The following is a 12,611-nucleotide window of genomic DNA, read 5'->3' as shown; positions in this document are numbered from 1 at the left end:
CACACCCCACCACCCTGTCTGGAGACGGTGTCACCTGTCGCAGCTTCACCCCTCCCTGGCACCCGCAGCCTCGCGCCCCCATCCATTTCACCATGATCTTGTTCTTGGCTATTTCGGGGAGCACAGGGGCCCTCCCCATCATCGAGACCCCCTTTTTCCCCCTTGGGTGCTGCTCTTGGTGACCCTGAGCCCCCCCCCCGCCCCGGGAGGTCACTTGGTTTGGAGCCATCTCCAAAACGGCATCGATGGCTCTGGAACTCCATGGAGGCGATTTCCCCTGGGCAGGGGAAAGAAGCAACCCCTGGACTAATCCTGTGCTAAACTGAGCAGCTGGGGGGAGAGGTGGGCAGAGCGTTGGGGCGGCCCCGGGGGGGTTCCGCTGCCCCGAGCCCGTGGTTGGGCTTGTGCTGTACCTGACACAGCCGGACTAACCTGTTCCCTCTTTTGCACTGCACCAAGGTAAGACATCTCACTTTATTTCTGGGGGGAGTGGGGACTTGGAAGAGTTACCCCTGCCAGTCCCCTGGGCCGTGCCGTGGTGGGGAGAGCCTGGGGAGGCGAGGAGGGAGGTGGCAGCGACGTTCTTGGTGACCTCCCGTGGCAGTGACATTGCCCGTGGCTTCTCCTGGTGAAGGGACACATTTGCCCGGATGGGATCTGTCACCTTGCCTGTTGGGGTGTCTCTGGGGGTGTCCCTCCCTCACCAGCCCTGCCCCTCCTCTTGCAGATGAGATGAACGACCACCAGAACACCTTGTCCTACGTCCTGATCAACCCTCCCCCGGACACGCGGCTGGAGCTCAACGACATCGTGTGAGTGTCACCTCACCCCTGTCCCCAGACTGCCCCAGTGCCACGAGCTGCCCCCATGCCGTTGTTTCCCAGGATTTCCCATAAATACCCATGGGCTTTGCCTCCTTGCCAGCCCATTCCAACTCCCCGGGCTCCTGAGCAGTGCCCAAACCACCCCAGCCCCATCTTAGCTCCCATGGGCAGCGTGGGATTTTCCATGAGCAGCTGAGGAATAACTCCTGATTATTTATTTATTATTTATTATAATAATATTATAATATTTATTTATTATTTATTTATTACCTATCATTTCATGGCATTTCCGTGAACACCTTTGTTATTTAACCCCTTTTATTCAAACAACCGCCGAGCTCTGCGAGCGTCACAGCCCCGTGGGGCGTCCTCGTGCGTCCCGGCCTCAATTCCTGGGGGACCTGGAGTGTTCCAGCAGTGTGACAGCGTGTGTCCCGCAGGTACCTGATCCGCTCCGACCCTCTGGCACACGTGGCCAACGACGGCCACAGCCGCAAGAGCAGCTGCAGCAACAAGCTGGGCTCCGGCAACCCCGAGACGCGCGACGAGACCCAGCTGTGAGCAGCCGCCCCTCTCGAGGGCTCCGGGCGGCCGGGGAAGGAGAGCACGGCCCGGCCCAGCCCGGGGAAGGCGGCTGCTGCCCGCGGTGCCCCGGAGAAGGCGATGCCCAGCCTGGCTGTGCCCGCGGGAGGGATGCCCGGAGCCCCGGGAGGGGCGGCACAGCCGGACGCGCCCGCAGCCGGTGGCCGTGAGCCCCGGGGATTTTAACTTTTTATACCGATACCGCAACTAGTGAGAAAGTGTTCGCTGGTGCTGCTGGGACGTGGCTGAGCCCCGACGCCGATGGCCCCGGGGGAGCAGGGCTGGGTTGGCACCGGCCCGGAGGGTGCAGGCTGGTACAGACCAGGGTAAAACTGCTCCGAACCCAGGGTAAAACTGCTCCGAACCCAGAGAAAAACTGCACCGAACCCAGGGTAAAACGGCTCCGAACCCAGGGTAAAACTGCACCGAACCCAGGGTAAAACTGCTCCGAACCCAGGGTAAAACTGCACCGAACCCAGGGTAAAACTGCACCGAACCCAGGGTAAAACTGCTCCGAACCCAGGGTAAAACTGCACCGAGCCCTGCTCCTCCTCCTCCTTCACCAGGTGTCCCCCGGGCTCCCCAAACTTCTGCTCTGTCACTCACGTCCTCCATCCTCGCCTGGGTTTCTGGCTCCGGCGCTGGGCGAGGGCTCTGGTGGCCGTGGGACAGCGGGGACGGAGGGGACAGGGCACGGCAGGGCTCTGCCCCGCGCCTCGGGGCGTCCCCCAAAGCGGAACACGCCAAGCCCAGGGCGCCCAGAGCTGTGGCAGTGCCTCGGAGCCCCCGGCTCGGGTCCCCCTGCGCTGCTGCTGGGGCTCAGCTGCCCGGGGGGCTCGGGGGTGCTTGTCCCGGGTGGCTGGGCTGGATGTGGTGGTTTGGTGGCTCCACTCGCCCTTTCCCCTCCGGCCAGGGCAGTCTGGAGTCCAACCCCCTCTGTGTGTCCTGGCCATGGCCTGCTGTCCTTCCCCTCCCCGCGGTGACAGCTCGGTGACACCGTTATGGCAGCAGGTTCTGCCTGTCCCCCCGGCCACCACGGCAGCTCCGGCCCCCCCTGCTCGGCTCTGTCCCCTCCCTGTCCCCATGGCTTCCCCTGCAGCAGAGGTGCATGAACGTCCCCCCCGACCTGCAGGGACCACCACAAACACCAGATGTGTTTCCATCTGCTGTTGCACACTCAGCAGCGACGTGGAAAGGGTTTGCTTGACTGCCAAGTGAATAACTGAGCTGTTAACTTTCTGTGCTTTCATGTTCATATCTTACAATTCCAATGTGATTTTTTTTTTCTTTTTTAGCAAGGAGCTTGTAGAGCCCAACATGGCCATGAAATCCCATCAGCTTCCTGCACCCCTGCCAGCTGAATGGTTTACTGCCATTACCATTCACTGTTTGCTCCCCACTGCAGCCCAAATCAATGTTTACAAAGAAAACAAAACAGAAAACAAGCCAAAACCTGATTTAAATGAGTTTTAAACAGCTGGGGAGATGCCCCAGCCCATGGGGATGTGCTGCCCATCGTGCCCCTGGCCCTGGGGGAGAGCAGAGATGCCCAGGGTAGGACCAGTGCCAAGGCTGGCATCACCCCGAGAGGGGGTTGAGAGAGACCTGCTGTGCCTGGATGAGGTTTGGGGTCCAGCTTTTATTTTTATTGTTGTTTTTTTTTCCTGAAGTGCCAGGCAGGAGCCCCTGAGAGGTGGCACATGCCAGGCCTGGTGAGGAACCACAGGTGAAAGCAAGGAGTGCATCCCTCCCACCCTGCTGAGCTGCGGGCACAAACAGGACTGTCTTTAAAGCTTTTTTTTGGGGTTGTTTTGATGGATTTTTAATGATTAGTTTTGGATCACTGTGGTTTAGGCAGGCACAATATTTTATTTATTTCTGTTTGTCGCTTCACATGCCAAATTTGTCATTTAAAAACAGCAGAAAGAAATTACAGGCTAAAAAGTGGGTGTGGTTGAAGTACAAAAGGACACGTGGGCTCTGTGCTAGCTTGAAGCCTCAGGATGCTCAGATCACGGAGTGTGAGTGTATTTTAATTGTTTGCATTTAATATGGATCATTTTCCAAACCCCACTTTGCTTTCAAGGGAGAGTGGAACAAAACAGTATTACAGGTTAAAAAAAACCCAAACCAGCAAACAAACAAAAGCCCAGCCCAAATAAAACAAAAGGTGTGATTATTTGAATGTGTTTACTGAGAACATGTTTATTATTTTTTGTTTGTTGGGCTGTGAGCTGTGTGTGAGAGCGCAGGGAAGCGAGCGCAGCTCCTCAGCTCAACCCTCCCGTGGCAGGAAAATTTAATTTCTTTTAAAAACCTTTAATTTACTTAAACTTTCACCCCCCAGCCCTGAGCAGCCAGGTCAGCCACGCGGCCAGATCCAGGGGCTGTGTTCCAGAGGCTCCACTGGCCGTGGCGCCGGGTCCCTCCTTCCTCAGCGGGCACACAGCTCCTTCCTGCCCTTCATCCGAGGAGAAAATGATCCCAAGGGGAAACCGCGTGAAAGGACTGCAGGCTTTGTGTGGTTTGTGATGTTATCAAAATGCCCTGGATGTTCCTGTGTTTTGACAACGCTTCTGTTTGCTCAGTGTACAAAGTCCCTGTAGCTGAGACGGAAGCTCCGCGTGCAAAGCCTGGGGTTCCTCCTCTGGTGTAAATTTCCAGCCGACCTTCCCGTGGGATGGGGAGAGCCCTGTAAATACTCACCTGTGGCCAACGCGAGTCTGAGAACCCAAGGGGTTCACTTTTCTAATTCCTTAGCCTCAGTTACCATATTAATGTAAAAACAAGAGCAGTTTATTTTTCTAATGGCCCTGGAAACGTCGATGCGGCGACCAAGAGTCGCTCCAGCCGCCGAGAGGGCCCACAAGGAGCTTCCGTGGGGGCAGGAGAACGGCCATTGCTGCCAACCACGGAGAAATCCCATTTTCTGCAGGAAGTAGTTGTGTTCCAGTGCAGAGACCTGGCAGGCCCCGGGGGACGCAGAGACCAGGACAGCTGGGATGTTTTGGGGTTTTCCAGCAGCGGCTCCGGCGCATGTTCCGTGTCCACTAACGCTCAGTATGGACTAAACAAATCCACGTATCCCGCGTTAAACTCAACTACTCCAGCCAATGTTATGAGCATATTTATTTCCTGTTACGCCCCTTTTTATTTAACCTCTGTAGACCAGGACAGTTTGATTCCCAAGCTCAGCTCCTGCATGGATTTTTATCGGCAACGGCGACTCCCGCCTTTCCTCTCGGAGACCGAGCTCCGGGAGCTGCTCTGCTGGGACGCGGCCAGCCAAGGGGAGAGGGTTTTGTACAATTCTTGTGAAGATGCTTCACATTTCTGTAAAGATAAATGACAATAAAAGAGCTGCATGCAGCAACAGGAGACACGGCTGTCTGATTTTTTTTCTGTTTTTCTGGGAGCCTGGTTTAAAATCCGTAGGAAAATGGGGTTTGAGCTGAGGCTCATTCCCAAGGCAGCTCTTCCCAACTTTAATTTTTAATTTTATTTTCAAACTCTTTGTGCATTCAGGCACAAAGGACATGGTGTGGTAGAGGAGCTTCTAAAGATTATTTAATTCATTTATTTAACCCTAATTTCTATGATTTAATAAATGCATTAGATTTTGTAGGTATTTAAGGGGGTTTTTTTTGGTAGGTATTTAAGGGGGTTTTTTTGTAGGTATTCAAGGGGATTTTTTTTTGGTAGGTATTTAAGGGGATTTTTTTAAACTGATGTTCAGCCAAGATTCAGAACATGTTCTTCTACCTCCCAACACTTCAAAATTTGTCACTGGCTCCAAAGTTTCCAAGATTTTCAGGGAAGATCCCAACATTTCTAGGGCATGCTACACTCAGACACAAAGAGTTTAGCTTGGACGTCAAATGCAGGTAAGCAGAGATTGGTTTTATTCAGCATTTTACTGTAAATACTGTAAAAATCTATTTATTTAAAATCCCACAGAAGGACACAGACAATGTCCCTTAAATATGAAGATCATTCTGGGCTGAACACACACGTGAGGAAGCTGGAAGTAGAAGGACAGCAGGAAGCCAAGTCCCTGCTAAATTACTTTTTAATTATTGGCTTTAAGCCAGACAAATCCGTTTGTGGAGAACAAAATCCTCTTGAATTTCCAGGATATCCAAATTGCAATGATTACACCCAAAAGAAGGTGATTTTAACAGCACCAAGAGCAGCCCTCACTGGATGAGAACCCAGCCAAGGCTGCAGAACAGGATTGGATGCTCTGCACAAGGCTCTTCCCAGCAGTGGATTATTTTCCTTTTCCTCTTTCCTTTTCCTCCTTTTCCTCTTTCCACTTTTTCCTCTTGTTCCACCTTCCACAGCAGCAGACACGGAAAAGAAGAGGGAAAAAAACTCTGCAAAATGAACCAAAATTCACTGAAATGTTTGCCCCAGTTGAGGAAAATCTACCTCTAACACTACAAATTCCTCGTAGCAGAGAAAAAAAATCTAGAGCACTAAAATATACATTAAAAATAATGGGGGTGGTGAGGCTGGGAAACAAAAAGGAAAATTAACCCAGGAAAGATTTTTTATTTTGCTGTAATATTTTTTTTTTGTTATTCCCTGGAAAACAGAGTCAAAAGAAAGAGGATTTCCTTTGCTAAGATTTCCAGGTAATGCCACAATAATTTGGGAAGGTTTATGGGCTTCAAGCCATTCTTTCAAGTGCCTCATTTGAATTTTAACAAATGCTGGGTATTGAATATTTCATGATCCCAGCTGCACACCCTTCCCCAGAGGTTCTATTTTTCCTCCACTACAATAAATGTGTTATTTCCTAACAAGTTCAGAGGGATGGATCAGAAAACTATGACAGGATTTCAGCACCAAGATAAAAGTGGATTTATATTTAGCACAGATAAGGAAATTAAATCCACCCTGTAATTTTTTACAACAGGAACTTACCCATGCTCAGCACAGAAGGGACAGAAAATCCAGTTCTGGAATGGCATTTTCCTAAAAATTTGGGTTAATTTTTTTCAAAGAAGAGCTGAACTTACCACTTGCAGCAGAAAAGTAAAAAATGCACCTTTTCACAGAGCCACAGGAAGCCTGAAATCCTCAAACCCTCTAAAAGCAAACCAAGCCTTAAACCTGCAACAGAAAGCTCAGGGAAATATTTTCTTTTTAGAATAACAAAATTTTAAAAAGCTATAATTATTTCTCTCTTACTCCACAGTAAGAGAAGTCCAGTGTCTCAGTGGTAACCTGGAATTAACTGTAAAATTTTCAATGCATTGTGGAAAATACACTTTAGTGGACCTTATGAATATTCCAATTTTAAACTGGCCTGAAGAACTTCATGTGATGAAGTTTCACTTACCTGGAGCATACAACCCCAAAATACTCCCCAGATTTCTTCAGTTCTGCAGGTGAACAGCACTAAAATGGTACCAAATTCCTCCAAAATCTTCTTTTTGGAGTGATGTCCTTGGAGAATCCCAGCACAGCCTCATCCCCAGAATGTTTGGCACGTCCTGACCCCCAAACCCACCCCCCTCAGCCACCTGCCTCTCCCTCAACCGCTGAAAATTAATTACATTTAACCCCCTAATTAACTGCAAGCCACTTAATTGGATAAGCAGAGCGTGGATGGCAGCTTAATCCACAAGCACTGCTCCGTTCCAGGGGTGGGATCAGCACCAAATTGCCAAAAGTCAGCTCAGAGTGAGCAGGAGACTCCTCATTTGTTGCTGTATTTAAACCATAAATCAAATAAAAGAGAAAGTGAGGGGGTTTGGGGTGGTCTGACACTGCTCTAGTCATCAGTTCTGGGGATTTGTGGTGAGGAAAAGCAAAAGGAATGGAAAATTCAAGTCCTGAGATCTCATTCCTGTCATTCGTGCTTAAACTACAGCCCCAAACTCCTGGTTGTAGGAAGAGAAACTCCAGAAATTTCTGCACTCAACTCCCCAGGGCAGTGGGGACAAAAATCAGCTTTATTTTCTCGGCACCCTCAGCCCTCCCGGTGTAGGTGAAGGCTTCCAAAAGCGAGCTAATATTTTCCAAATCCAGATCATTTCACCTTGAACTCTTCTCCCACCTGAGAGCAAGATGAAAATGGGACAAAACCACACCAAGAACAGATGCAAACAGCACGTGGAGCACACAGACTGATGGACAGAGCTGGAATGCAGAGATTGGAAGCACTTTAAAGATGCACATTCTGGGATTTGTTAGTCAGAAGCAGAGAGGGGGCACAGACAGAGCTCCCACTTTCTCCTCCCTCCCAGGAAGCACAAGCAGAAGCTCTGGGAGCTGCTGGAGGAGTTTGGATCCAGTTCTGCTCTGTTTTGATCTGGTTTGGACAGAGCTGGGAGGGAACAGCCCCGGCTCCAGCCCTGGGGAAAGCAGCCCAAAGCAGCAGCTTAAGCTGCAGGCTGCCAGGGGAATTCCATTCACCCGCAGGGATGCCAGCCCCCGGGGCTGAGGGAGCAGGGGATTCCCACGTTTCCCTGATTTCTGGCACTCACGCTGCTCTGGAAGGACAAAACCCCATTTTCTAAGCAGGGGTTTTTAGAATTTATCAGGGTCCAGATCACTTTATTAGGATTTTATGATGTCCTTATTAGGACATCAGGATTTTCTGTCCTTGGCAGGGAAGGGTTAAATGTGAGGTCACTTAAACCACAGTCAGGAATCCTCTGTATTCAGAATTCCATAAATTTAACCCAAACCTCAACACTGACTGGAAAACAATTACCAAAATTCTGGCACTGAGGGAGTGCACAGATCAAAGGAGCCCCAGCAGACATGCAAGAGTCTGATGAAACAAATCCTTCAACTATTTCCCAATTTCTGAGAGCTTTTTGGTCCCATCCTTGGCCACTGCAAGCTCTTGTCACAAAGTCACTGCAGCTCCCTGCAGGTGAAGCTTCAGCCAACAGAACAGCACATCTTTAAAGTGGATTAGTTCTTGGAGGGGATGAAGTGTCACACCAACAAAAGTACACATGAAATAAAAAGGAAATCAGTTAATGATTTTTATTAAATTTCAGTGTTTCATAAAATAAATATGGTTTATAATATCAAACAGTGAGAAATAAAGCACAAGCATGAAAAGCATGGTAACAAAAGTTACACTCATGACGGTGTTTAATACTCAGCACTTTAGAAACCATAAAGCCTTTAATTATTTACAAGCAGCAAACTATCTAACATAATTTACAAAGTTGCAGCAGCCTAGTCAGGGAGTCCTGGAAGGGGAAAAAAACACGGAGAGACTGCACTGGAAGACCTTCACTTTGCTCTAGCTAGCCAGCACTTCACGCCATCCCCCAGTCCCCTGTGCACAGTAACTCTGCACCTTCCACATCTCCGAGGTCAATAATTACACTGGATTGAGAGCTCAGCTCCTCTCGAGGACGGGCAGGGCCTGCTGCACTCGAGAGACACAAATTCAAGTAACACTTCAAAGAAAAGTAAACATGTGCAAACCCAGAACCTACAGGAGCTGCAGGTAGTAAGTGTCAAAGCCAGGGAGCAGGAGCTCGTTAGCAGATTAAATTAATTAGGGAATAGCTACAGAAACCTACTTGGGAACCTGCTGGGGCCAAGAATGAGGCGTGGGAGTGGTTAAAAATAAAAATAAAAAAAACAAAACAAAAAAAAAGGAACTGCAAATGTACCCTGTTACCACAGACAAAAATTTAATCTGCTGAAACACAAAGACTTTTAAGGTCATAACTCAAGGTTTAATATTTCAACATGAAAAGAAATCCAAGCCATTCGACTTATTTGGGCTTTTGAAACAAATGCAAATGTCTCTGTTTAAAAATTGCTTTCAAATGAGAAAAAACAAAACAATATATATTAATATATCACCCAAAATAAAAAACATAACACACTCTTCATTGTAGAGCATGCTGCTCATTCAGAATAAAGACAGGACAAAGAAAGTAGAATTACATTTCATGATGTAATAAAAACATTAAAATCTGTGATCATTAAGTGCACCATCGTACAGGAGTAGCGTGCTCAGAGTGGAAATGTTCTATACCTACCAGCATCCACCTTTATTAAAGCAAACAAATCTTTAGGACACTACCTGAAACTGAAATCAGTAATCACTGGGCTCCGTTCAGCTTGCCTTAAGTTTCAGTCAGGCACATTCCAGCTAGTAGCACCTGTTATGCCTCTTCATGATTGTATTCCAGAGATCTTTTACATTTGTGAACCATTTTTTATGTTTGTTTTTTTTTTTTTTTAGAAAAAGACTGGCTTTTTTTTTGTGGTTTTTTTTTTGTTTTTTTGCAATGCTTATCCTACACAGATCCTGCAAGTAAACTCTGTTCTGAGCAGCACAAGTTGGGGCTTTTTTCAGAAATCTGAGAGCTGGACTTTCGTTGGCAGTAGGTACAGTACAACAACTGGATGTATTCAACAGTTCCTCAAAAAGGTCTGAGAGGAAGATTTCCCTAAAGACTGTTTAAAAAACCAAACCAAACCCAAAGCACTCCACCCAAGATCTGTTCAATCCTTCTACCCGAGTTCAGAGCTTGCCAACTTTTAAGAATGCCAGGAAAAAGGAGGGAATGAGGCGGAGAGGAAAGAGAATTAAATTATTCCCAATTTGTACCGATGAAAAGCTTCAAGTAAAAGGAAATCCACTTGTTCAAGATCTTGCTACATGCACAGTCCCTCGTCAGCTGAAAGCCACAGTAGTTAGCATTGGGTGTAACAGCAGATTCATCACTCATAAAAAACACTGGCAACGTTCCTTCATCCTCAAGAACTTGCATCCACGCTTCTCCGTCCCGAAGCTTCTTAAAAAACGTCTATGGTTCTGCACATTTCATACCAAACCGGAGGAAAACGGTAAACACGTCTCGTCTCGACGCAATCCCAGCGAGCCAAGCTTGTCCCCGGGAGCTGGGTGTCATTTCCGAGTCTGGCTCTTCTTTGGCACCGCGGGTCGCTTGGCCTGCCACAAGTGGTTGTGGATGGTGAGGGCATCCACGCTCACAGACATGGTTTTGGCTGGGATCACGTTAAACTGTTTTCTGTCCGAGCTGTACTTATAGAGTTTATCAATCATTTTCTTGGTGATGCTCTTTGGCCCCGTCCCAGTGAGCTTGTAGATCTCCTCCGTGTCGGGGTAGTAGCAGTAAAGTGCTCGGAACTGGCAGCCGGCGTCGCGGAACAGGATGATGTAGTGGTTGGCATCACATTTCTCCAGCTCCTGCAGCAAAAACAAGCAGGTTCACTGGGAGAACCACGCCAAGCTTTGAGCTGAACGGGTGTTCCCCTTAACGTAATTTTCCAGTCCCTTTATAAACCTAAAAGCAGAACTCGAAATGCAGAGCTCTGAGTAAACGCAGAGTAAACACAGGATGGTGTTTTCCACGTGGAAAGCAAAAAATGCTCTGCACAGCCACATTACAGAAATGGAATCCACACTGTATGAAACCAGCACTACACACCCGTGTGATGGAGAGTGCAGCAATAATTTTAATGTTTACCTCCAATATTGAGTTCTTATGTGGTTCATTCACTTTTCCAGCAAGACAGCAGTGAGATATAGCATTGTGAATAATAGGTTTGTTGGATTTGCTGCTGGGTTCCTTAAATAATTTTGGACCTGAGGAAAATAAATAAGTTAAAATTATCTGCCTTACACTTATGAAAGCTAAGATTTTCATTCAAAGTGAAAAAAAGGAAAAAAACCTCATTATTTTTCTAGAATGACTTTTAGAGATATTAAACAGAACAAAATATATCTGACAGCTTCTCAAAAACAACATGAAACATATCACAGGTTTTCCTGATCTGGCATTCATAATAAATGAATAAAACAAACTAAACAAAAAGCAACTAAACTAAAACAAAGCAGGCACCTGTGTATTCTGCCACTGAAGCAATAGAAGATGCTGTGGAAGCATTCTCCCAGTCTCTCTCTGTGTTTCTGCTGGGATTTCTGCTCAGAATGGGTAAGGACTCCATTGATTCAACTCTGGGAGGGAAAGAAATAAAAAATTATATGCCAAGATTTTGGGGTTTGGCCCTGGAATCTCACATAAATGCTGCTGTCCCTGAATGGAACAGAATATTCTCCCTGTTCCTCCCCAGAACAGTCAGATTGTCCTTGCTAGAAATCAAAGCAAATCTCTGACTCTTCTGGAAGAAAATAAAACAAAATTGCAAGTTTGTACAGAACACTGCAGTTGGCAGCCACGTAAAGCAGATGAACTCAGCAATGCTGACTGTGCTCCTCTGCCAGGGAGGTGAAGCAAACAGCACTGAAGCCCAAAACTGTTTCATCCCCCAGGAGCAGAGAAACCTAAGAGAAGCTGGCCGTACCTCTGTGAGGGAGTGCCACCAGAGTGAACACTTTCAGGCTCAGTCGTTGCTGCTGAGGCCAAAGACAGACTGGAACCAGACTGAGCACTGCTCAGATTATCAGCTACAAAACAGGAGAGAAAATGTCAAACACATTTGGTTGCAGCAGATTTGAAACTTGGGAGGAGCAAACCAAGCCAGATCCTTACGTGTGGAAGAACACTTGGTGCCTGAATCACTGTAAGATTCCTCACGATGGACTGACTTTGGCCTGGGCTTTTTGGGCTTGGATTTGGGCTTCCCAAGCCCTTGCTCCTCCAAAATTTGCTGCTGTTTTTTCCTCAGATACTCCTGCTTGATGAGCTCTCGCCGAGCCTTCTCCTCTTCTTTCCGTATCCGGTCCTCCTCAGCTTTGCGGCTGCCACAGAACACAAGGACAGTGCGTTCAGCAGGGAACACCCTCCTCACCTTGAAACAAAGAGAAATCCTTTTCTGTGCATCATTACCGAGCTTCATCCCTCTTCTGCTCCACCTCAGCCTCCAGCTGCTGCTTGCGCAGCCGAGCCTCCTCGGCCTTGCGCTGCTGCTTCAGGAGGAACGCCGCACGTTTCTTGGCCAGCTCATCCTCTGCCTTCTGCTCATCCTAAAAATCCAAAGGGATGGAAGTTTTAAGGAACAGTATGTTAATGAGCAGCACACGACTGCTGATGATTCCAGGAAAATTTGAAGAAAAACGATTACTTTTGGAAATCTTTACATTTTTAGAATTGAGCGTAAATCAAAATCTCTTATTGCTCAAGAAAAAAATTAAGAGAGAGTTTTAGTTTTCCTTTAAGTCTGTGAGGAGAAAAAAAGGGCTCATCTTACTCTGACTTGGTTTTAAATATCTCTAATTATCACAAA

The 12,611-nt window shown here is 47.6% G+C and overlaps 2 protein-coding genes across 18 annotated transcripts in view; one reads left to right on the top strand and one right to left on the bottom strand.

Annotated features, from left to right (window-relative positions):
• KCNT1 (potassium sodium-activated channel subfamily T member 1) overlaps positions 1 to 1,809 on the top strand; it is a 75,785-nt gene extending 73,976 nt beyond the window's left edge. For all 14 annotated transcript variants that reach the window (XM_038156487.1, XM_038156485.1, XM_038156494.1 and 11 more), the window contains 2 exons: positions 728 to 812; positions 1,265 to 1,809. In XM_038156487.1, coding sequence (XP_038012415.1) covers positions 728 to 812; positions 1,265 to 1,385 — 206 coding nt within the window. In that variant the 3' untranslated portion in view covers positions 1,386 to 1,809. The remainder of the gene's footprint in view (positions 1 to 727; positions 813 to 1,264) is intronic.
• Positions 1,810 to 8,399: 6,590 nt separating this feature from the next.
• CAMSAP1 (calmodulin regulated spectrin associated protein 1) overlaps positions 8,400 to 12,611 on the bottom strand; it is a 34,294-nt gene continuing 30,082 nt past the window's right edge. For all 4 annotated transcript variants that reach the window (XM_038156433.1, XM_038156432.1, XM_038156434.1 and 1 more), the window contains 6 exons: positions 12,215 to 12,351; positions 11,918 to 12,126; positions 11,730 to 11,832; positions 11,267 to 11,382; positions 10,892 to 11,010; positions 8,400 to 10,611 (listed from right to left, as the gene is read on the bottom strand). In XM_038156433.1, coding sequence (XP_038012361.1) covers positions 10,309 to 10,611; positions 10,892 to 11,010; positions 11,267 to 11,382; positions 11,730 to 11,832; positions 11,918 to 12,126; positions 12,215 to 12,351 — 987 coding nt within the window. In that variant the 3' untranslated portion in view covers positions 8,400 to 10,308. The remainder of the gene's footprint in view (positions 10,612 to 10,891; positions 11,011 to 11,266; positions 11,383 to 11,729; positions 11,833 to 11,917; positions 12,127 to 12,214; positions 12,352 to 12,611) is intronic.

This window comes from Motacilla alba, chromosome 17 (genome assembly GCF_015832195.1).
Source record: "Motacilla alba alba isolate MOTALB_02 chromosome 17, Motacilla_alba_V1.0_pri, whole genome shotgun sequence".
NCBI lineage: Eukaryota > Metazoa > Chordata > Aves > Passeriformes > Motacillidae > Motacilla > Motacilla alba.
This window is presented reverse-complemented; position numbering and strand designations above follow the sequence as displayed.